General features: G+C 45.7%; 2 protein-coding genes across 6 annotated transcripts in view; one reads left to right on the top strand and one right to left on the bottom strand.

The window, feature by feature from the left end:
• The window catches only part of LOC142818109 (uncharacterized), a 495,850-nt gene that overhangs the window by 101,346 nt on the left and 368,391 nt on the right, over positions 1 to 26,113 (bottom strand). The window lies entirely within an intron of this gene.
• Positions 1 to 26,113, top strand: part of LOC119173543 (uncharacterized) — a 699,991-nt gene that overhangs the window by 58,327 nt on the left and 615,551 nt on the right. For all 3 annotated transcript variants that reach the window (XM_075896447.1, XM_037424351.2, XM_037424350.2), the window contains exon 3: positions 19,526 to 19,653. In XM_075896447.1, the coding sequence (XP_075752562.1) occupies positions 19,526 to 19,653 (128 nt within the window). The remainder of the gene's footprint in view (positions 1 to 19,525; positions 19,654 to 26,113) is intronic.

Here is a 26,113-nt window from a genome sequence, read left to right on the forward strand (position 1 = left end):
TTTTCACACGGTGCAAGTCCGGAGACACGGTGCAAGTCCGTTTTGCACCGTGTCTCCGTTGCTCAATGTCGAATTAAATCTGTCGATTCGTTAGGATTTCCGGTAATCCAGTCCAGAGCGATCATTGAGTCAGTCCAAAACTGTACCGAAGTGATGTCCTCATCTATATCTTGTGGAACATACTCATACATTCATACTGAGACGAGACAGGCTAGCAGTTTAAGTCCTGCAAGGCTTGTCTCCTTCAGTGGCGCCACTCTTGATTGCACAAAACAATTGATGAGCTTTTGTCGTTAGTATCTCCTGTAGCGCAAATGTAGCCAAAGGCACTGTGAGCTGACTTACTTGCGTCAGCCAAAAACGTTGTGCGTACCTGTCGCGAAGTCCACGTGCACCGTGTCAGTAGAACCAAGGTATTGCTATATCGCAGAGCCGGGCAAGTTCATTGCACGAACTGCTTCATTTATGTAGAACGTCCAAATCTACCTGTTTTGAGATTTCGAGATTCAGTTTATTCCACCATTGCTGATACATAATAATCTATACAATTTTAACAAAGTTCAAATAGTGAAGAGGAAAAGCCTCCTTCAAGGGGAGGATAGTAGAGTAAAAGCTGAACTATCTGCAGCTTGACAAGCCCCGCCACCCCAACACGATGGCAGAAACGTGCGGTACAGAGATAGGTTTACTTGAGACAAACATTTTAACTAGCATTGCAAAAATCAAGACAGACTTTCAAGAAGCATGTTTTATGGAAAGCTAAACATTTATTGAAACCATACCTAAAATAGAATTTTTAGGAATTACACACAGAGTATTGCTTGTTAGATTGAACTTATTCGGTGCAGTGGGTAGGGCAAATGTAGTAGCTGTGACCCAAAGTTTGTACGAGGCCATGAAGTGTACCAGTTAGCAGTGTGTCTCATTGAACGTGTAGATGGATTTACAGCTCAATTTGCAAATGTATATATGTGCCGGCTCTTACAGATGAGTTTTGATCTGAATGCTGTTAAGAGACAGTATTCATAATGCAATACAAACTGGCGCAGCACCGTCCAGTCTTTTCAGTCAATGTCACTCGTCAACAATTTTGAAAAAAAAAAACCTTTTTCCTTAATGTGAAGGAAGTCAACATGCCAAGGGAGTCATATAGGTAGGAGATTGTCTGTAGTATGAAGCGTTTGGCGTGAGTTCGTTGTTAAAGAAATTCGAAAGTGTCTCTGGGGCTGAACGACAATATTTTGGTGTCTGGATATCAAATCGATCTCCGGGATTTCGTATTTCTTTCGGTAATCCTAGAGGTAGATCGGGCGTTGTATGCCAAGAGCGCGTAGAAACCCTTTTTGTAGCTTCATCGAAGCGCTTGAAAATATCTCGGTAGCTTCCAAACGCCGCCTTGACGCGTCTTCGATGCAGTCCTCTCCAGTTAAAACGTCATCTCCCTTTACGAAATTCCTTAGTCTGTTTGTCATTTAGAGGTAAGCAGACGGTGCTTGGTAAGGTGGCCGCCACGTCACCATGCATCGTAGGGATGTAAGGTGTGCCGTAAGCACGTAAGGCAGCCGCCAAAAGAAAGGGACTACATGTCGTGCTGAATGATACCATTGCCTTCCGAAAGGTGGTGCATTTTGGTAACGGTTGACCTGGAGTGGTCGCATTCTCCAACCACAAGTAGCGCAAGGCATCTTGGTCTCTGCGGTTGACACGCAATAGCAGGAAGGCTTTTTTAGATGTCTGCAACTAAGTCAATTAAGTATTTCCTGAAGTGCAGAAGCAGACATATATGAGATTGGGATTGAGGTTGATCCAGAATGCAGGCTACCGTTAAGTTCAAGTTCTTTTTTTTCATGGGTTCAAGCATCGAGGGCTACCCGCACTCGTGTGTTGTGTCCATGTATCACTGCATGGTGCGAAATACGGTGTCCTCTTGTTTTGTCACTTCTCTGCCCCACCGTAACTGGCCATTTTGCCTAGTGCACTCTTGTAGCAACTGAGGGCATCGGTGAAGTTATCGGAGATGCTCATTTATAAACATGACTCCGTTTCTTTCTGTTGTTGTTATTGAGAATAGTCGCTATTCATGGGACAAAGTAGTGATGATGCTCAATCTTGATTGTGATTGTTAGAAATTTACGTGCCCTTTTGTAGACAGTGTGGAAGAAGACGACGATGAGGATGGAGAGACGCTCGTGCAGTTGGCCTGTGTGGCGTTAGTAGCCTGATTGGCTTGTCTTTCCTTGAGAGTTAAGTAAATCATTCCCTTTCTACAACTTCTCGGGTGCTCCAAAGACGCCGTGAAGTTATCATTTCAGAAGTGGGATTACCCATTCTGTCACCAAAGGAGGAGTAAACGTGAGTTTTATCAGTGCACTGAACTGGTATCCCTCACCCTAAGATGGAACGTTTTGACGAAAGAGACAACCCAACTGGTAGTGGCGACGCTATCTCGACTCGTGATCTATTCCAAGCTCTCTAAGAAAAGGGTCATCTGTGGCCTGCTCACCGCAACCTCAACCAGCGCCAGCGTTCCAGATGATCGCCGATTTCGTCGCCCTTTCATCAGTGCCTTCGACGGCTCCAAGGATGCTCCATCAGCACGCAAGTGGATCGAGAATATTCATCGCACGCATATTCTTCACGGGTGGCCAGCAGCGTACACGCTAGAAACGGCCAAGGCCTGACTAGTGGGAGCTGCCAAGGATTGGTACCATTCGTGAAACTCCCAGATCATGTCATGGGAAGAGTTCGAGACACGCTTTCGTCACTCCTTCATCAACCAGACTAGCGTTGCGGGAAGATGACACAGGAGGCAAGAACGTGTGCAGCAGCGTAGCGAGAGTACGTTGGCCCACTTCCATGCCAAGGTGCGTTTGTGCCATGTAGTTTACCTCGATTTACCGATACGCGAAAAGAAATCCTGACGAAGTTGAAGTCTCGTGAACTCTGCACCATGCTTTTGGGAAGGGCGCATGATGACGGCGACGACCTTCTTCACGACATCGTGGATTTCGATCGCATCCAACGTGAATGGCGGGATATTTTCGAATCTCGCAACCGAAGCCTTGCGTCATCACTGGAGAGAGGAGATCGATGTCTGGGATCGCCTTCGGCCAACCATCTCGGTGAGAGAAATTGCTATACCTGTATTGTCTACGGCCACATCACACGCGATTGACCTCAGCCTAAGCACCCACTGAAATGTCAGCGTTGCCAAGCAGCTGATAACCCTCAACGCAACTGCCAGGCTTTGTTGCATAAAGAGATGAATGATGTCGGAGAACGGCCCCGGGGCCGGTCATGTGTTGCTTATAGAAGTGATGTTCAACGACGACTCAACTCTAATAGGTCTCATTGACGCAGGGAGTTCCGGTTGCTTGTTGCGTGTGTCACCGACGGCATTATTCGGCATCAAAATGGTTCAAACACCGAATGAATTATATGGTTTTTGAAGCCAGCATGTTCCCGTGACAAAAAACCTCGGTTATTGTATAGCTAAGTTGAGCACAGACAGCGTTACCGCAGAAATCGCCCCTGTCCCAATGGTCGCCGGTGATGCACAAAGAATTGACATGTCGGTAAGCCGAACGTCCACCGAACTGCCCAACGTCACGGATGCCAAGGTGGGAAGCACGTTCCACTTCTACGGCCTAAACAATTGTCATTTTGCTCATCTGGCGTCGTCACAGCAGCAGCTTGAATTACACGTGACAGCGATGGAACGTGAGCTTCAAAAAGATTCTGTGGATTACATCACTACGTCTAGCGATTTCTCTGTGACCAACGTTCGCGGACACTGCGGACGTGATGTGCTTCCTGAGAGAAAATTAGAAATCACAGTGATTGTTTACGACTCTGAGCAACTTGGTCGGAATGTCGAATTGAAACCAGATGAGTGCAACAAGAACAATACCCCAGCATATTTGCACAGCGCAAGACAACGCGTAGTTACGACGTTCATTGATTGATTGATATGTGGGATTTAACATCACCAAACCCCTGTATGATTATGAAAGACGCCTTAGTGGCGGGCGCCGGAAATTTTTGACAACCTGGGGTTTTTTAACGTGCACCCAAATCTGAGCACACGGGCCTAGAACATTTACGCCTCCATCGGAAACGCAGCCACCACAGCCGGGATTCAATCCCGTGGCCTGCGGGTCAGCAGCCGAGTACCTTAGCCACTAGACCACCGCCGCGAGGCAGTAGTTACGATGTAACTACAGAAGAAGAGACAAGGACAGAAAGAACGCTAACTTCAACTGAAATTTTATTAGCGAAAACGCTGAAAATATATACTCGTAACAGAATATCACTGCGAAATCGCGCAACCTATTGCATCTCAGCAAGACAATCATCATCTCGTGATATGGTTACAACGCCACACCTCAGCCCATTTTCACGATATATTGTGTCAAAGCCACAAACTCGATTTAGTTTTTAGTCAGAGCAAGCGAAGGCATGCTGATACATCAATCACCCAGCATTTGCATTTGATTGGCCTCTATAATCTGGTGTGTTAGCTGCTGACAGTGTTTTGCTACAACAGTACACGTGTGTTGTGTGTTTAAAAAAATTCCACTATGTGTTGAAAGAACTCTACTGTACTAAGTTCCTATGATGACTGAAGTTTTTGTGCTCTCATTCTTTCATTACTTTGTCGCCTTCCGCATCGTCAAGCCAGTCAATACGGCCGAGATGGTCAATGTGGATTTCAATGTTTGACGTTGCAAACTGATCACTTTTTCAGTGCTGCGATGAATTTAGGACGTCAGTGTTGGGTATTTTTTCGTATTTTTTGTTGTTCTTGTTCCTATCGACTCAGTAAGCAAGCAGCTAAAGGAGGATGGCTAAACGATTGCTTGTACAAATTATTTATTGAGCCTTTTTCGGGCAGGTAGTCTGTGCATTATCAAGGTGCTTGATTGAGCTGGTTGGTGCCGCATGGTAGACGAAGAAAGTGCTTAACAGCGCAAACGACAGAAGGGGATAGAAGAGAAAAAACATAGCAATAACTTTTTTTAGCCAGTGACCTTCTTTAGTTTATGGGAGACCTCGTGTACGTAGGGAATAACAGCCGTGCCAGAATGTGGTTTGTTGAGCAGGTTGTTGCTTTGTCCCTTATCAGGCACTCTTAGTGACGTAAGGAGAGTCTAGGTGATGGAAGTTAGCAGGAGAATAGGAAAACCGACTGGTTGAAGGCGATGGACTTGGTTTGAAAAACTACATTCTACCTGGTGGTAACAAGAGCGAGTTATAGCAGCTTTTAGGCAAGAAAAACGATGCCACGCTTGACTAGCTTAGAATGGGTGGACGTAAAAGGAAGAAGGCTTTTCTTTGAGCGTGGCTTGTACCGCCAACAGACATGGTCCAACAATAAAGCATTTCTAAGTCTAGAAATAGTAGCTTGTCATCTGAAATAAGCTCTAACGTTAATTTAAGTTGCTTCATTTCATGCCGAAATACGTCGAAAATCTTACCGGTGGTTCGTCGGGGGTCAAATTAGTAGATTGGGTAAAACACTAAAAATTCGTCAACGTAGTGGATCACTTTAACTGTGCTTTCTGATGAAGGTTAGCCATGAGACTTCTGTCATACCGCGCGAGTAAAAGGTCATTAAGAACCGGAGCTATACAAGAACCAATGCACACTCCTTCCCGCTGAGTGTAGAAGGTGTCTTTGTGAAGTACAAAGGTCGAAAGTAGATAAAACCACAGTAGTTCTAAAACCTTGTGAACGAGAATTTCACGTGCATTCTGAAATTTGGTGCAGCCATAACGCTCAACTCACTGGCTAACTTCATCGCACGCAAGGTCATGAGGTAAAGAATAAAACAAGTTATTCACATCAACAGAGAAGGCACGTACTCGTTTCGGGCACCCAGTCCAGAAGGTAATCACTGGCGGTGACTGGGCTCCTAATTCGACAGGGGTCATCGATGAACAGGACTGCTAAAGACCTCTGCAGATACAAGGCAACAGGATGCTGCCAAGTGCCGCGCTCGGAAACGATTGCTATGAAGGGATTGCCTTCTTTGTGTGTTTTTACTGAAAAAAAAAAGACCGAGAAGCGCAGACCTTTTGCCGATTTTACGAACTTTGCCAGAGTGGTTAGTTCTACTTCGTCGCACAGTTTTGCCGCTCGCGTCCTCACTCCAGTTCATCTGATGGCTGAGAGCACCTTGAAATTCTTCCGCATGGTTTATTCAGCCTTGCTGTCATACAAATGCTTTGGCACAAGCACAAAACCCCCTTCCTTATCAGATTAGAAAAGCTTGACTTCAGCCCTTCATACGCTGGCGATCATGGCGCTAGACTGTTGTCAAGCCGCCTTGACGTCTTGCGGAAATCACTCGACTTCCTCCTGGATGAGTCGACCAATTTCGTCATCTTTCGCTCTTCCAACGGTGCTTCCTACGAGGCTAAGCAGCTCCACCTTGTCCAGGTTTGGATGCTCACCGAATTTTGGTCAATTTTCGTTTTCGTCTCTTTTATCCCCTCCTGTCGTCTGCGCTGTTAAGCACTGTCCCAGTCTGTGCATGCGCACCGGCCTTGAGGAGGCACGCGCACGGCACATGCCATAATTTTAGGTGGCCAAAACGTGACGACTGGTGTGGACCAAGCCAAATCTGGGGCCGCGAACATTTTTTTTATTTATTTACACTTATACCTTCAGCGCCCTCTGGGGGCATTTTTGTAGGGTGGTTTACAAATTCAAAGTACATTTAAATCAGAGGGGACAAGTTGAATTACACGGCACTAAAAAAATAAAACCAAATCAAAAATACCTAAATCACAGCATAGAATATTATTGTGTGACCACATACTGCTTTAAAAGGGAACGAAACGCTGTGAAAGAGGCGGTCACAATGTTTTTGGGAAGACTGTTCCATTCGTGAATAGCTTTAGGAAAAGAAGTATTTGCATACGTTGATGTTCGGCACATATATCCACACTTTCAAAGGATGGTCCCGTCGAGATGAGATGTATGTTGGTGGTCTGATGTATTTGTTTTTATCGATCCCAGTTTTGTAGTTTATTAGGTTCAATGTTTTGTCGTTTATTAGGTTCAACATTCAAATGTTTTCCCCAAAGAGAGGTGCGAACGCAGGCCCCAGATAGTGCCTATACCGGCATGTGGAGGGCAATTTCGGAGTCCAAGAGCCACAAGTTTTGATTTTGGTGATCTTCCCTTGGTGTGCTTTTTGGACTTGAAAAATACCCAATAACTTCGCAGAGAGCGACTTAACGGGGACGTTAAGCATAAAAGGATGACCGAATGTTAGCAATGCACGTGCTCTTTTGTAGATAGTGTGAAAAAAGACGACGATGAGGACGGAGGCACAGGCCAAGTGCTCGTGCAGTTGGCCTGTGTGGCGTTAGTAACCTGTGTGGCTTGTCTTTTCATGAGAGTTAATTAAATCATTCCCTTTCTGGAGCATCTCGTGTGCTTCAATGACGCAGTGAAGTTTACATGGTGTTGATAAAATCCAGAACAGGGCTTTTCTTTGGGGTCTTCTTGTGTTCCTCCAATTTTATCCAATTACTTCAGAGTCCCAGTAATTGTCCGTTGTAAATTTAGAGCCTGTCACTGTCTTAAAAACTAATGACATATTGCAAAACGTGACAGTAGTGGCAGGGGCTACTGGCCAATGTAGAGCCCAGATTAAAGGGGTGTCGACAACTTTGATTCCGTTGGTATAATTCGGCATAATCCTTGTGACAAGTGGCCAATAGAAGTCAATGCCGACGAATACATCAATAGTGTTTGAGTTTCTGACTTGATCAATCTCTGGGAAATAATAGCCTTGCTATTTCTACCCAAGGATTTATTTGGGGGGTGGGGAGGTTCACCAACCCGACTGGTGGGGAGGCACAGAGGCATCAGCTTTCCTTTGTGACGTGGCTATCGGCGGCAACTTGATCAGATTGTGTACATTCCTATATATCAGTCATGAGATCCCACTCCTCAGGCATATATGCTTATATTCTTGTGAAGAGAGTAAGTAAACGTAAACTAATAGAAGGACAATGCAGTAAACGTCAGGTACAGTGGTCGTTTAGAGCGACGGCCTCTCGTCGCACCATTGAATGGACTAGTCTTCGAAATCGCTTCATTGAGATGACCCACCTGATGGTCGAAGACATTGCTAGTCGTTAATCTCTGTTAAGCGTAGATGGCGTGGTCCTCGTTTGGTGAAGTGTGTTTCAATATTCAAGGACGGCTCCGTTCACAAGGTAGAATGAGAGTGACCACATGTGTATTGAAATTATTCTTATGTTCAGCTCCATATGTTAAGCAGTCCTGAGGCAGTGATAACTTTTAGTCCATTTTTTTAATTTACAGCGTGCAGCCACACATGCTTGCGATACACAACAGGTAATTTTATCATCATCATCATCGTTTATTTTTCTCTCAAAGACACCTGTTGGTGTGTTATATAAGGGGGCTGGTAGCATAGAAACTTAGACTTGAGACTTGTCAGGTCACGAATTTGAAACACAGATCTCATTGAAATAGATTACTTGTGTAGTTGCAAAATAAAAACATAACAATTTAACGAAACATGCAGAACAGTGTAGGTCGTAATGAATATTACAGTGTGACGTGATTAGTGAGCAACTGTTTACACACAAAGGGGCTACGCTTGGTCGCAACACTACCTGGCATTATATTCCCCTCTGCAATGGCGATCGGCAAAAAAGATTGATGGAAATAAGCCGTTGGTTGAACCATGCAACCGTTGGATGCTGAAAGAGTTAAAAAGGCGACGAAATGTACGGTGAGGGGGCTTAGGATTTTACCACGAAGTTAAGGAAAGTTGCAATAGAGCCTGTGGAACAAGCACAGTGTGCTATGTTGCACGTTGGCCAGAGGATTTCGCACGCAATATTTTTAAAAATGATCGTCTTTCTTGGGGACTTTCAACGCATTTTTATCTGTCTGTCTGTCTGTCTGTGTGTAAATTTGTGTGTTTGTCCACTCTTAATGGCACCGGGTACTTGAAACAACCGACCTCATCTGCAGCGCCCACCAATGTTGCTCAAGGTTTAGCGTTCATACTTGTGGAATTGTCCCTTAAAAAGCAATTACTGCGCATGTCTGGGGCACCATAACAACAGGTATACTGCATGTGCACCTTTTACTAAAAAAGGCATACATAAGTAATTTTAAAGACCGTAGCGCTTATCAAGCTGCGCTGACCGTGCAACGCTTGCACGAAACATCAAGCATTTGCAACGCCGTCTTTACGAAGACGAGACGGTGGTGGCACCTGCTGTCGCCCTGCGTTCTACACCTAATCACCTCCGAGACGGGCGCGCACACCCGTATTGGAGCCACGTACTCCGTTCTCCAAGAATACTGCCAGATGGCGCTCATGCCTCACGTGTAATGTGATTCATCCGTTTGTTCACCTCCCCTGCACGCTCGAGGCACTCTGACGCAGCGCCCTGCGAATGCCATTCAGTGATTTTCTTGTGCAGAACATGAAATAAACGTTTTGTTCACTTTCGCCCCACGCAAGACTATCGTCTTTTGACGACATTCGGAGATTACATGCAGATACGGGGTCATTACGTTCAGGTAGATATTCTCGCACTCATGGTTAACATTACAGTTGCACTGTTACTTATGATCTCAATGAAATACTCTAATCGCAATCTTTGAGGGCAAGGTATTTATTGTTGAGAAATGTTCACTTGGCCTCAATCGAATATGCACATGGAATCAGACCATACCTACTCACTTAGAAACAGCACGTTCGCTGCATATATGCGCTAGAAAGCTTAATTACGCGCAAAAATACGTAATGATCTTGTTTTTTGTAGCTTTCGTCACTCTGCTCGCTGAAACGATAGCATTTAGGTAAGGAGTCCACCGTTGTTGGCCAGCGTGCAGCCGTCATTTCCTTTACTTCAACAGATTCGGAACTGTACAGGATATTCTACCACGCAACATTGATATGCCATGCGATATGCCTTGTATGCACTGTTATAACTAGTACGTGAATTCACGTTTGCAGCACTTACACCAGCACGGACATGGTCAGCCTCGTGCCACACAAAATCTCGAGTGATCGGTTCGATAGTAATGAAGGAATAAACTTCGGTCTTGTTGATGGCACTGTCCACCATAACGAATTCCTTAGAACGCGTGAACTCCAATGAGAGCTGCCAGCACATGCAAAAGAAGTTTGTTTACGCTGTAATGTGCACCATCCTTGGCTATCAGTGGTCTGTTTCGAGCATTATAATGCGATTCGCCGAAATTTTACTGCTGTCTTCAACTCCTCCGAGTTCATTCATGTTTGTGGCACAGGATCACAACGCAACAAAAACAAACGGCCTTCCGTATGGGTGCAATCACAAACGAGAGATGTTTCGCGCGCACAGCAAGAAACTGGGCGAGTGCGACCTGACCGACCCCTGAAGGGAAGCAGAGGAAATGTATATCCGTAAATCTTTCCGCCAGTGGAGAAACGAGTGCTGCTGTTTAAGGTCAAACTTTACTAGCCGACATGTATCATCGCTAAATTTTTGGTTCCTCGCATTCAATGTCACTGCCCGGACTTAGCTGAGCGCGTTGTTTCCTAGTAATACAAAGTAACCCTCTTTTATACGCTGCCTACGTGTATAGCGTTGTTGTTTGTGTTCTGTGTCAATCAGCGCCCCTTTATGACACTCAATAATCACGCCAAAATGCCGCAAGATAACGCTTCATGATTACTTCTCGAAAGGCGACGCTGCTTCCAGTACATACTTGACAAATGGCGAAAAAGCTACAGCAACCGAAAAAACGGTTCCCAGCTTTTTCTCCGGGGTGATCATTGAGTTCCCTGGGGTGAAGGTTGCAGCTGTGAGCACCGTATTGCTTCTGAGAGCGAATGCGCAAGCGAGCGAAATATCGACTTTCTTCGGCGTGCTGCGCACACTCGTCAGCCTTTTAGGTGGTGGTCGTAAAGGCGTCAGGTAAATTCATTGCTTCTAACATGTAGTAACTTCGCGACAGTAAAGGAGGCGGAAAGTTGTAAATGTTGTAGTTTTTTGAACGGTGGTGCTATATGTGAAAATTACTAAAGAGAGGACACAGTCCCAGTTCTTATGGTCCACGTCGACATACATGTAAATCATGTCTGTGATGGTCCTATTGAGCCGTTCTGTTAAGCTTTTAGCTGGCGGATAGTAAACGGTCGTTCGGCGGTGTACGGTGACGCTGAGTGTCATCACTTCATCCAGCAGTTGGGTGATGAAGGTCGTGCCCCTGTCGGTTAGAATTACGACTGGTACACCTTGGCGGACGACGATAGCATGAATGAAGGAGTCCGCGACATCACTTGCCGTACCGCGCTGGAGTGCTTGTGTTTCGCAGTAACAGGTTAAATAGTCTGTCGCAACCATTATCCAGTGATTACTAGCTGAGGAGTTCGGAATTGGACCTAGCAAGTCCATGCTAGTTTGTTGAAATGGTGCTCAGGGTGGATCCACGGGGTGTAAAAATCCAGTACGTTTCATAGGTGGAGTCTTGCGACGCGGGTAGTCTCGGCAGGTTTTGACGTAGTGCTTGCCGGTACGGGACAGTTTGGGCTTGTAGTACGTGTGGCGAATATGAGCCAGAGTATGCGTGAAGCCTACAGGCCCAGAATACGGTTCGTCATGGCACGTCTTGAGGATGTCGTCTTGCATAGCAGGTGGTACAACCAGTAGGGTGGTCCGAGCGTTGGGATCAAAGCTCCGGTGTACAAGATGTTGTCACAGAGAAAAAACAATGAAATTGTGCGTCAGAATGTCCGTGGTGGCTGTTCAAACTTAGCCTGGCGATTGTCGATGATTGGGCAAAGTTCTGTGTCAGCACATCGTTTCTGAGCCAAGTCGGTGAATGAGACGGCCATGAGAAAACTTTCGTCATTAGTTTGGTAGGAGGAAACGACTAGACTGGGACACGTGAGAGGCCGTCAGCATTGATGTCCTTGCGTCCCGACTTGTAAACCACCGTAACGTCAAATTCTTGCAGACGCAGACTCCATCGAGCCAGGCAGCCTGACGGGTCTTTGAGGCCTGCCAGCGAGCACCAAGAGTGATAATCGGTCACTAGTTTGAACTGTCGCCCATACAAATACGGTCAGAACTTGGCTATGACCCACGCTACTGCTAGGCATTCCTTTTCTGTGGTGGAGCAGTTTGCTTGAGCCGATAACGTGCGACTAGCGTAGGTGATCACTCGTTCAATGCATTCCTGCTACTGCACAAGGACGGCTCCGAGGCCGACATTACTTGCATCTGTGTGCACTTGAGTGTCGGCGATTCAGTCGAAATGACCTAAGATTGGAGGAGTCTCGAAGCGTCATCGTAGTTCGCAAGAAGTTTTGTGTTGTTCTGGGGCCAACACAAGAGAAACGTTGTCTCTCGTGAGTTGGTATAAGGCATGACGATAGTTATAGCGCAAGAACGAAACGACGACACAGAGGCAAGGAGGACACAAAAGACACGAGCGCTTTCACGAGCGAAGGACACGAGTGTCTTTCGTGTCCTTGTCTCTGTGTCGTCGTTTTGTTCTCGCGCTATAACCATCGTCGTGCCATACCATTAGCCCAAGCTGCCATACTTCTTGGTATAAGGGTTCTACTATTTTCGGCAAGTTCGGAACGAAGCGACGATAGTACGCAGAAAGGCTCAGAAAATGGCATACGTCGTGTTTGTTCGTTGGAGTGGGGAAGGTAGCGACAGCTAGTGTTTTCTCGGGGTATGGGTGAATTTCGTTACTGTTGATGACATGGCCGAGAAACTTGAGCTTTTCGTAGCCTAAGGGGCATTTTTTTCGGCCTGAGTGATACGGCAGCTGAAAGGAGCGCCTCAAGTACTGCACGGAGACGCTGAAGAGGCTGCTCGAAAGTCGCTGAAAAAATGAAAGCGTCATCTAAATAGAGAAGACACGTTTGCCACTTGAGACCAGACGAGACTGTGTCCATCATTCATTCAAAGTTTGCGGGAGCAGAGTGTAGTCTAAAAGAAAGCACCTTGAATTCGAAGAGCCCGTCAGGAGTAAGAAGGCAGCTTTTTGCCGGTCACGCTCATCGACCTCGATTTGCCAATAACCGCTACGTTTATCCATGGATGAAAAATATCGGGTGTTTCGAAGACAGTCCAGTGAGTGGTTGATGCGAGGAAGCGGATAAACGTCTTTCTTTGTCACGATGTTCAGTTTGCGATAATCAACACATGAACGCAATGTGCCGTCTTTAATTTCTACCAACACAACCGATGATGCCCTTGGGCTTGTAGATAGCTGAATGGAGTAAGCAAGCATTTGTTGCATTTGGTTGTGAGTGCAGTTTTGTTCTTTGTGGGAAACACGATAAGTACATTGTCGAATAGACCTTTCCTTGGGCTCCGTTATGACTCTGTGCTTGGCGACGGGCGTCTGTTTGATTTTGGACGTTGGGGCCAAGCAATAACTGAAGGAAAACAGGAAGGAGCGAACACTCTTTTGCTGTGAAGTCGATAGTGCGAAATTCACATCAAGCTTAACCGAAGACCGTTTGTCGTCGAGAGGACCCAAAAATAACTGCGCGAGTGACAAGGTGACTCTCGAGCCTCCCAGCTCTTCAAAGTAAGCGATGACATATTGCCTCATAAAGTGCTGGTATTCAGGACTGAAATTCGTTAGTAGAAATTTCACAAGCTCTTGTGTGAATACTATGAGGCCGTGAATGACATATACTTGAGGAGATGAAAGCACAGACACGATGCCTTCCACAACTCTAAGAGCTGTTTGGTTGATGTCGCTTAGCACGTTAACCAGAACACTGGAACGGGGTGGTACTGTCACTGAACTATCGAATACACACAACGCCATCATACGCAATTCGCAATCCCGAGAATATGCTTTACGTGAAAACGTTCTTCCCAAAGGTTTAAAATGGCCCCATATTCTTGAAGAAAGTCTAATCTCAATATGACCTGCCTAGCGCATTGCGACAGTACGACAAAACTGCCCATGAAGGTCAAAGCGTCAATATGTACTCGGGCAGTGCACCTCCCATCCAGCGTCACTAGATGGCTACACGAGGTGCGAAGCTGCGGAAAGATCCACGGAGTAATCACTTTTCGAAGAGCAGTCGCGCAGTCATCCCTCATAACGGAGTAATTGGCGTTTACTCATGTTAATTTACTCTTGTTGAAAAATTAAGTATTAAACTCGAACAGAGCGATGAGTTTGTTCCAGCGCTGAATATCAGGAAAGCATTCGATACAATGTTTCACGAGGCGATAGTGCAAGATCTCGAATGAATTAACTGCGGCCAATGAATATATAAGTATGTCCGGTCATTTCTACAGTCAGGAAAGCTGCCATATCTCTCGGCTCGGTTACATCTGATACCTTTGACTACCCAAATAGATGCACCCCCCAGGGAGCCATGCTATCTCCTATGCTATTTATTATCGGCTTGAAAAAGCTAGCTCATGACCTGGAAAATATGAAATGTATAGAAGCAGCTCTTTATGGAGACGCCGTCACGTCATGAACAAAATGTGGATCTTATGCGGACGGAGAAAACGCCCTCCAGGAGGCCCTCAATAAAATACAAGTTTTAGTGACCGCAGCAGGGATGCAATGCTCGCCTGAAAAGACTGAAATCGTTATAATTCGGGTGAGATGCGCTAAGAAAACGGAATTCATACCAATAAAAGTACTGGTGGATGGACTATTAATCAGGAAGGCAGAAGTAATATGCATTATAGGAATGTGTATACAAGAAAATTACACTGCAAAGACTGCGGGGAACCACAAAGAATGTAGCCCGGATGATTAAGTGGATAACAAACAGCAAAGCGGGGCTAGAAGAGAAAGAGACAATTGCACTCATTCATGCATTTGATATCAGCAGAGTTTCGTACGCGCTGCCGCATCAGACAATGACAAAGCAGGAGAGAAGACAAATGAACACTTTCATAAGGAAAGCTTTCAAAACAGCATTGGGATTCCGGAATATGCCAAAGCAGAAAGGGTAAAAACGTTGGGCATATACAATACCTCGGAGGAGTATGATGATGCGGTGCTGTTAACTCCAATGGAAAGACTCAATTGAAGCTCTCACTGGTGAAGAATTCAGAAAAAGATGCGATTCACATTGCGCCCGCTTTTTTGTGACGAGAAAACTCCGATAATAGATGCAGAACAACGCTGATATTTAACTGGGGCGCCTACACTAAGGCAAAAGGGTGTTAAAAGGGTGTGTGGTTCGTCATTTTAGGGACTAATGGGGCTGCCACAACAATTAATTCCTTCAAGGACTAACGGCACCGGGTCTAACTGTTAGTTTCCTCAAGAGAATCCCGTTTAGTCCTCACATTTGCACCTTAGTGAGTAACTGTTAGTCCCAGAGTTCACCACAAAGGACTAACATTTAGTACTCACATTTGCACCTTATAGAACAACTGTTAATCCCCACATTTACACATTACCAGGTAACCGTTATTCCCCACTCTTGCACCTTGGCGGACAAACGGTTGATCCACTCAAATACTCCAATCGGATGAACTTTTTGTCCCCAGTTCAAACATTGTTTTTTGTTTATTTTCCGCCAGGCCTAATACATTTTTCATCTGTTTTTCTGCGCAGCGAGAAACAAATTCCGCAGAAAAGAACACGCGAAAAAGTAGTTAGCCACCCATGTGCAACGACTTTCACAGTCACGGCAACAACGAAAGACAAAAGTGAGACATCGAAATCTTTTATTTTTCTACATACACATGAAGTTTCCCCATTCTTTTAAGTGAATTCAAGGTGAAGTGTACAAGTCCAGTGTCGTTGTCAAATCTTGTTCACTCCTTGGGGAACTCCTCCGACGGAAGCGATAGATGGCAGGCATTGCAGACGCCAGTGCACGCAGCCTTCTGCCTGTCGTGTTCCCACGGCTGCACATACAATAATATAGTCAAAATAGTTGGGCACACGTCACAGAAGATGAAGATGCACGCATATGACAAGTACGTGCACGTTAATATAAAAACAAGCGTTAAAATATGCACACAAAGAAGTTTACCTTCACATCTCACACAGTCCTTCTGAAGCTGCTCTGAGGAAAGAGATGGATGACGGGCATCGCAGACGCCAGCGCTTACAGCCTTCAGCACGGTGTGTGCCCATGGCTGCACAATAAGTATGTAAAATAGTGAGTCACACGTGACAGAGGATGAATACAAATGCGCATGAGAAATACATGCAAGGTCAAATTAAAACATACGTGAGGTATGACATGCTAATAATTTCACCGTGATGTCACACATCGTCAAAGACTCATTTCGATCCCCGTGGCGCAGCAGCTTAGAAGCGGTCACAAGTCCGGGAACCACCGTGTCGCTAACCAGTCAGCGAGTCCTAAGCGAGCGACCTCGTTCAGTTCGAGCAAGCAAACACGAGACCAAACAGGGCAGTGCACGCGGAGTGTCTGCCGCCAGCGAACTTCGAACAGGAGAGCGAGCGTACGCTTGGCCGCCGCCACGAACAGCGCCGAGCGGGTTTGCAGCTAGCGCCGAAGAAATCAACGGTAATGTGGCCCTTTTCCACAAACTCGAGTGAGTGCAGTGAGCAAACGCGAGTCCACCGCCGCGGCCAACGGACTGCGCCGAGCTGCTTGCGACCGACTGAGTGACGGGGAAGCCAACTGTAATGGCGACCAATTTTGAGTGAGTTCCGACGCTAACGAAAGCCCCGCCAGTCCGTGCTGGTGCACTTACAGCGCGCGACATACTGCAACCAAGCTCTTTACGAGAACCCGCAACGTGTTTTCGACGAATCCCAACACAGCGACGAGGTCTCAGCCCACTATCGTCAGCACGGAGCTCATCGCGGCAGCGATGACAGGCGAGCACTCGATGAGCGAGCGTACGGGAGGCCGACGGCACTGGCGGTCAATTCCTAGGTGGTCGCAAAGCACAGGTGAACTGCGCACACCGAAGCTGACCTTCGCGATGCTTTTCGTGCGTGCGATATACAACAAGACCAAGCCCGTTGCCGGCAAGCACGATCCGTATCGCACGCGCTACAAGTAGAGTAGAATAAAGAATGAAGACCTACTTGCCTTAAAATCCAGCGCTGTTTTCTGCCCTGAGTCGGACTGACGTATATATCTGATAAGCCTGCTCTTCTCGGCCGCCATATTGGCCTTCCCAACTGTTGCTGCGGTGTGTTGGTCGTGCCTATCTTGAAGCCAGAGATATACAGCGCGGCGTGGTGGCCTGTCGAGGCTTGCTACAGACTTCATGGGTGCAGCAAAACACTAAAGCAGCAGCCCACGCTCATCCAGGCGTACACACAAGCACCATGTCGTAATTCTTAGATCGTCAAATCCAGGCAGCCGTGGTCGAGCACTCCGAGCGCGACGCTACGCAACCGCCGCCGGCAAAATACGGGGAAAGACTGAGCCAGCAGAGAAGGAGAAAGACATGTGTTCTGTAGAGAAGGAGGGTTAGTCACCTTGGCAACGCTTTTTGTGCTGCCTGGATTGCCCAGGCGGTTCATCCCTAGTGAAGACTAAGTGGTTTCGCGCCACACGCTCCCCTCTGTAGTTGCTCCTCAACGGTCTATCCGTTCATTACGCGTGTCTATCGGGCTCCATTACTCCCTTTTCGGGTAATTTTGCCTTAGAGTGTATCCCCAGAAATATGCGTCCGGCATACCACGCAAGAAGGATGAAAGCAAGAGCAAACTCCTTGCACCAATGATTTAAACGTAGACCTGAAGCCGTCTGTAGAGACGCCAGTAAAGCGAGTAGAGGTACACGTGTTGTGGCAATCGTAACATCAAATCACACCATAACGGCGACGGTAAAAACACGTTTCATGACAGTGGCAGAGGTGGCAGCAATATCCATAGCCGTATCTAACGCTGAAAGCAGGAAAGAATCAGTGCTGGTGCTCTCTGATTCGCAGGCGGCGTGCTGAGTGTTTCTCTGAGGTACGCTAGCAAAACTAATGTGTAAAATTTTAAACAGGACATCGTTACATTATAAGGCGTCCTGTTCTCGAAGGTCTGGAGAGTAACGTCATGGGAGACCGCATAGCTCGAGGCTTCACCAACCGAGCGATGGCAGGCACTGACGTTGAACCCGTTTCGAGTCCACAAGACATCCTTCTTCAACAAAAAGGGAGCAACCAATAGAGTATGACCTTCCGCATAAATACTTGGATAGCCGCCAATGCAGAGATTGGTGACCCATACAAACCAATAGCTTTCCAAATTTTTATCACCTGAGTAGAATATATCCCAAGCAATTTACAGAAACATGTCCATGGTTTTCAGACACATCGACTTTCAGCCACATAACACCGGAGTGCTCTAAAAGGCCCACACACATCGACAGTCCACACGTTACTACCCACCCACACATGTTACACAGGCAGTGGGAGGCATGGCATGCGGGTGAAGCCAAGCAGAGCCAAATAGCGTTGCTTGTCCAGGCCCAGCGATACACTCGCGCCAGCGGAGTCCTGGACTGAGGATCCGACCACAACTGCCTGCATTACCTCCTTTTCCTGAATAAAGTTTTTTTTCCTCCTTATTCCATTATACCCCTCAGAGATATAAGTATTACAGATGGGGAGTGGTAACAACACTTTGTCACAAAAAAAACGAGAAAAACACAGTAAAACAAAAAAGTAAAATGAAACGCATATAAAAGAATAGAGCGAAATGTGAACAGTGTGTTTAAAAAAAGTCTGAGTATACAATGTTAGATACAGAATAGCAGAACTCTTCATGATGAAGGATGTTCACAATATCCGCGGGAAGGCCATTCCAACCATTGGAGGTTCGTGGTTGAAATGAATGATAAAAATGCGCAGTGTTACATGAAGCAAGTTCGACGTCATATAGCATGTTTGTGCAATAGAATACATGTGACGATGGTCTGCTTCTAAGATCAATAACAAGAAAGAGTAATTGAAATATACACGATGTTGTAACTGAAAAATTATTCGACCATTTTACAGACTTACCAGAAAATGTAATTGGCAGCAAACACTGCATTTCATGTAACGCGTTACGCATAACTCTGCTTTTATGTTAGCGATCATATTGTCTTGAATATGATCGTTAGCTCACTGCCAAAACATTGACAGAAATCTTAACAGAGCAATGTGCCTAGTCGGTGAGCTGCTCAAGTTGCATGCCCAAGTTCCATTCACAATATTCACTAGTCCTTTTCGCAACTGTGCTGGTGTGCCAAAGTGCGTGCTATGATGTGCACGCATGCTCACTTTATATTGCGCTGCAAGCTACAAAGCTTTTCCTTTCTGCGCAAAATATTGTGAAACCTCGGGATGTGCATGCACCTCAGGTTGCCAACTTCGGAGTAAGCACACATGACTGTCTGATTCTCGCACGTGCTTGGTTTCTTTCTTGCTATTCATTAGCAGGCAAGAGGCCACAACTTGTGAAATTGAAAGCGCGGTGATGTTTCGAAAGCAACCGTGAGGCAGCTTCATGCACTATGGTGAGCAACACGGTATCTTTGTCTGTTTTCTAGGGCGCTGAAGAATGATACGGGCGTCCGAGGCTGTGCTGCTGAGTACGGTAACGGCAGTTGCGACTCTAACCCATGGAAACAACCGGTGAATGCCTTGGTGGAGAGCCTTTGCAGCGAGAAAAGCCTGCGTGAGTGGGCGTGCTCAAAAATGTGTTGGCTTCTTGAAAGGGTACAGCAAATGTACATAAGGCATGGGTGCTCCGATACAGACATGTCTCACGGAGTAATGCCGCTTACACACGTGCTTACTTACACTATCGTTTATTCAAAAGTAAATAAGACGATGAGCCTCCGCTGTGGTCAACTAATTCAGCCTGTGATGATCTGGGGCCGAATTCACAAAGCTTTCTCTTTGCTAGGCATTTTCTTAGCCAAGAATTTTCTTATCTAGAGGGATTACTATAGCGCGGGTACGAATTTAACTTATTCGGCACATAAGAGGGCGAGGAGAACAAACAATAGCCGATGAAACAAGAAGGAAGGAAAGAAGTGTGTGCCGATAATATCAAGGTAGCACGCAAAGCGTCTAGCTTCGAGAGTATACGATGATAGCCAATTGTTTGCTGCATCTCAGTTTCATCTCTATGGGCGTCTGCTACAGCGCTTACGCGATGCCGCGTTGAGATAGATGCCTGGGTGTGCGGTGCAAAGTCAAGCGCTCGCGCTTTATCATTGACCGTAGCTAAAAAGAAAATTGCTCGATGGCCTTAAGCAATAATCCATGTTCTATCTCGCCACGTACAAGTAAACAACACTCCAGGTACACCACATCAATGAAACCACGCATAAATTTATGCATTAAATGTTTGAAAATGTGCCCTAAATGTCTTCCCCTGTTTGACGTGACCAGTTACCTTATAATTTAATGAAGCTGCGCTGCTACTGAACTAATCCGGTTTAATCGAACATGGTAGAGTGGTGAACGTTAGGGTCCTTTGTACCTAGACGTAAAATGTTGCCTTTCTTACAATATTCTTATTACGAGACACAGCAGTGACTTTTGTGCCTGCGGAAGAATTCTGCAGAAATGTAGAACAGCAGTAATCAAATGAAATTGTGAGCGGAATTTCGCAGGTTTCATGCACTGCAGCATTTTTATAAAGCCGGGATGCGAGAACGTGCATACGCTTACGCTTAGATATGTGTCTTCGTAAAACGAGGGAGACTCGTCCGGAGGTGTTTGAGTGCTAATGCTTTTCATAAAACACGGTGCAAATATTTCGTCCAGCGTTGTTGGAGCAAACAAAGCAAGGGACGTGTATACGAGTCTTGAAGTCGAGAGACGTTATCACACGTGCAAAAAGGACGAAAAAAAGGGAGAGAGAGAAAGATTCTCGCTTCGTCTCCGCGAAAGCTTGAAATTGATAGGTAATAAAGACCATTTTCTGACCCAGCAGACGCCAAGGTATGTTTTCGGAAAGCAGCGTCGGATGCTTGGAGAGCGTAAAAAAGTGGAGTACGTGTTTTATGGGAGTGACAGCCACACAGAAATCGAGATGAAGTGTGACTGTCTTTAGATGTGAGAATCAATGCTTAGGAGAGTTGTGAGTTGATGAGCGAAATCTTCTTTAAATAACTATAGTGGAAACAAACTGAGTATTCATCTAGTGAATGTGACACTAGTGACAGTGAATTCATAATGGTTAATTAGCATTGTCACAGGCCGATATATTTTCATTTTTTATTATTATTTGGCAAACTATAAGAAGGTAGCGTACGTTAGAGCAGGCTATCCCAACATCATGACAGTAGTGTACAATTTAAATAGTGCATGATTATACAGCCACACGTGGCGGGTTCTATCTTCAAGTTACCTTGGACAAACGCATTCTAGCTTTTTTTTTCTATTTTTGATCGCGTTTCACCAGACGTTTTTGCATTTAGAGCCATTATAAGCATTGACGATATATGAGCAATAGGGTGAAAGCAAGCACTGCTGCAGTAGACGAGTGGTTACAGCACTGAGCTACGAACTAGGAGGCACTGGGTTCGACCCGCAGTGTCTCCGAGCACTCTTTTTTATTAATAGGTTGCCCGGACTAAGAAAATGCGTGGTGGCGAGTACTAATTTTTTGAGAAGGCGGCTTTCACGCTCTCTTCTTTCACTCACTTTTTGAACCAAAAGCGCTGTGCTGTGCACCTTCATAAATTACATACTTCAGTGTTCATAATTTTCCCCTTCATCCTTTCTTATCGCAAAAGTGCCCAGTGCTGAAATACCAATATCATACCTGATATATTACTTTTCACGTGTTTGGATATTGGACCAGCAATCAGTCGTCACGGTGTTTTGAAGAAAATCTAGACATGCAGCAAGCTAAATGCTTGCGGCCAAGTTGATGCCTTTGTCGAGACATGTTATCGTGCTAACTTGGTGGGAATCATTACGTGCAGCGAGGCCAAAGAGCACGGACAGTTAGAGAAGACACAAACAGAGTGATTAGTTTGTGTCTTCTATCCCGCTATCATTCATGCTTCGCGCTTCAGTGTAATGTTGCTCTCAATGGTTAAAATGAACTATAGAGTTAATCGAGTTTTGCTGAGAGGGTCCCCTATTGTCCAGAGCGGAAGAGAACAATGGCGATTTGGTTTGTGTCGTAGAGAGATACTCTTCTTTTGGTTACTACAACAAATTTTTAAACTAAAGTTTATTTTTTATTAACAACAGCTCCAGTACAGATGAAATGTGCATGGACAAAATTTGTGTATTCAGCTTGACTAGGTTTGTGACCTTATAGTAATTACCAACCGGTATTCTAAGATGCATAAATATCACACACATATACAATCACGGGTGATAGCTTGTTTATTATGATTAAAATTGATGTGTTGAAATTTGACATATTCGACCAACGCATTGTGTGCAATATATGCCGTGTAGAGTAGCTATGCTCTAAACTAATCTTCACTGGTTGGTTCTATTTACCCAATTTCTAGCTTATGACTGTACTTTGGCAAATGAAACAACTTCTTTGAAAGCACATATTTTGTGTAAGGTTACATTTACTTTTAAGCAGTAAAAATAAATTGAAATATATAATGGCTCAGAAGAAAAAGAACTAGAAGCGAATTCAGCCAAATCATTACCAAACTTACTCGTCATTGATAAACAGATTATCATTTAAACGATACATACATACATACATACATACATACACACACACACTGAGGTGTAAATATTAAAATGAATGACTATAAAACAACAATTTAATACACTCATTTTGAATATACAGAAAGTAACTTACGAGAGAAATTCGCCAGCACTGTTCTGTCTTGGCATAGCAAAGGCAGAACAGTGCGTTCACAATGCATTTTGTGTGTTTTGCCTTCAAAAAAGAAAAATGCAAAGTGGAACTGGCCTCCAGTGTTTTTGTGTTCTCTGAGCATTTTCTGTTCTTCGCCTTCAAAGAGAGGAGGGTGCAACGGGCAGTCAACAGGTCAACTCTCAGCGCTATCTATAGTGCCTGAAAGTGTTGCAGAACGTAATGACTGTCACTGGTGGCACAGCCACAAGATGATAGTTGCGGCTGAGTTCACTATTCACTTTTATTCTTTGCGGGAGCTCATGTTCGCATGATTTTTTATACGAATGCATTTTTGCCGAGTCCGCCATGGCTCCACTGACGTACTTTTGTCACGGATCATTATCATTATCATTAGCCTGTCAGCGCGCACTTCAGGACAAAGGCATCTCCAAGTTCCACCAGTAAACTTGGTGATGTGGTTGCTACTGCGACTTAATATCCGCAAACTTCATACTCTCATCCGACCGCCTAACTTGCTGTTTCCCCCTCATCCGCTTACTTTCTCTGGAAGTCCAGACAGTTACCCTTAATGACCAGCAGTTATCCTGCCCACGCGCTACGTCCCACGTCTACATTTCGGTAGACGAAGAAAGTGCTTAACAGCGCAAACGACATGAGGACATAGAAGAGACGAGAACATAGCGCTGAACTAACAACTTCTCAGGATCGGGCGTTTAGCCCGATCCTCAGCAGCATGTCGCCATGGCCACATTTCAAGCTTCGACAGACAAAAAAGGCGTTCGACGATTTCTGGGCTCTGCGCATATTGTTACGGAAAAGATGAGACGCCATATTTCATTTCATTTCATTTCATTTATTTATACTGTTAGCCCAGAAGTGGGCCGTTACAGGGTGGAAGTACAAACAATTATTTGCAAAAAAGAAGTACCGTACAGGTCTCGAGATAATTTCTCGGTACTATTGTGACCAGCAACTCGAAGTTATACATAACATACATAAATGGAACACACATACGATGCAATACATACGCGCAGAACAGCACATGACGCATTTGAGGCGGCACTTTTGTACCGCGCTGAAGATTTGAAAGACAACTACTGCAGGATCATGCAACCAACAAAAGTACACACACACGCAAAAAAAAACATATGTCACTGTTATTCGGAAAATAAACGTTTTAGATTCTGTTCAAATGATGTAAGCGAGGAACAACCAATTATAGACTCTGGCAGCATATTCCAATCTTCAATAGCACGTGGAAAGTAACTGAACTTAAAGCAATCGTTACGTGGGACTAGGGGTGGTATATACATATCGACGAGGCTGTGGATTAGATGTATTTAAAAACAGTGGTAATGGCGTGACTGGTTCACAAGTGATCCAGCAGAGACCACCCTTCGTCTTTCTCGTCAGTCACACACGCGCGTCGCCACCTATAATGTCAATATGCATGCATGTAGCATAACCCTCGGCGGCACAAGCGCCGTCTCGGCACATCTAAATGTTGACTTCACTAGTAGAGTGGGAGGGCTTGAAGCACCCAACATGTGCAATATCGGTAGCCTGTTGTGCACATGAAGGTGATGGGGTGGCAGGACCATTTTCATACATTACAGGAGTAACAACACGAAGGACTCGGTATGAACCTGTGTAGCGAGTAAGCAGTTTCTCTGTTAAGCCAACATTACGGGTCGGAGACCAGAGCAGGACAAAAGAATCGGGCTGAAAGTGTGCGTCGTGGTGTCGTTGGTCATACAAACGCGCGTCTTCTCTTGATAGGTCAGAAGGCGAGTACGGGTAATTTCGCGTGCGTGAGCGGCCCGAGTGATAGCGTCTATGGCATATTCACTGGGCGGTACTGCAGGGTTTGACGGTGTCTAGAGGCAATGTTTGTGGTCGGCCAAACAGCAGAAAAAATGAAGAGTAACCGGCAGTGTCATGGCGCGAAGAATTCCAGACAAATGTGACGTACGGCAACGCGATATCCAGTTGGTGTGGTTGGTAGAAAGATACTTAGCGAGCATATCTGTAAGAGTTCGATTTTGACGCCCCGTGAGTCCATTGGTTTGCGGATGGTATGACGTAGTCAGCTTGTGTATTGTTTGAGAGAACTGCAAGATGTAGGCTATGATCTTCGATAAAAAGTGTGGCCACGGTCTGTAAGCAGCTGCCGTGGGGCTCCCTGTTGCAAAATCACGTCCTTGAGGAAAAAGTCGGCGACATCTGTGGCGCAGCTTGTTGGAAGAGCTCGTGTGATGGCATAACGGGAGGCGTAGTCAGTGGCCACGGCTATTCACTTGTTACCGAGGAAGACAAAGAGAAAGGGCCAAGTAGGTCCAAGCTAACGCGGAAGAACGGTTCTGACGGAATGTCAAGTGGTTGAAGGCGTCCGGCGGGAAGTTTTGATGGTGTTTTGCGGCGCTGACATTTCTCACTAGCCGCGACGCATCTTCTGACTGAGTGTACATGCCCTGGCCAAAAGAAGCGTTGGCATTGTATGTCGTAAGTGCGTGGCACACCAAGATGACCAGCAGTCGGAAGGTCATGAAGTTCATTAAGAACTTCAGAGCGAAGGTGTTTCGGAATGACAAGCAGCAGGGCCGGTGAATCCGGCTCAAAATTTTGGCGGTGTAATCCACCATCGTGGAGCATGAATGAGGGATGGCACTGGTTGTAAGATGGTGAAGCGCTCAATGATAGCACGCAAGGACGCATCATACGCTGCTCATAATCAATGCATGTCATTTACGAAAGGGAAAAGACGCAAGGCTCGGTGTCGGTGTCAGGCATAGTGATCGACTCACAACTGGGTAGCGGGACAGGCAGTCTGCGTCCTGAAGTAGGCGTCCGGACTTGTACGTCACCGTGTATGTATACTCTTGCCGTCGCAGAGCCCAGCGCCCTAGCCGGCCAGTAGGATCCTTCAGTGACGTAAGCCAACAAAGCGCGTGGGGGTCAGTTATCACAGAGAAATTTGCGCCATATAAATATGGGCTCAACTTTGAGACTGCCCAAACAATAGCAAGACGTCCACGCTCTGTAATGGAATAATATCGCTCAGCAGTTGTTGGAAGACAGCTAGCGTAGGCGACAACTCGGTCGTGTCCCCGTTGGCGTTGGGCTAAGACGGCTCTGATTCCGTGATTACTAGCATTGGTTCGGAAATCTAAAGGAGCGGATGGGTCAAAGTCAGCCAATATAGGTGGAGTCGTCAGTAGGTGAGAAAAAGCAGGAGCTTAGTCGGTAATTCACGTAAATGTGACGTTTTTCTACAGAAGCTCAGTGAGGGGTCGAGCGATTGTCGCGAAATCTTTCACAAACC

The sequence above is a fragment of the Rhipicephalus microplus genome, chromosome 5 (assembly GCF_043290135.1).
Source record: "Rhipicephalus microplus isolate Deutch F79 chromosome 5, USDA_Rmic, whole genome shotgun sequence".
Lineage (NCBI taxonomy): Eukaryota > Metazoa > Arthropoda > Arachnida > Ixodida > Ixodidae > Rhipicephalus > Rhipicephalus microplus.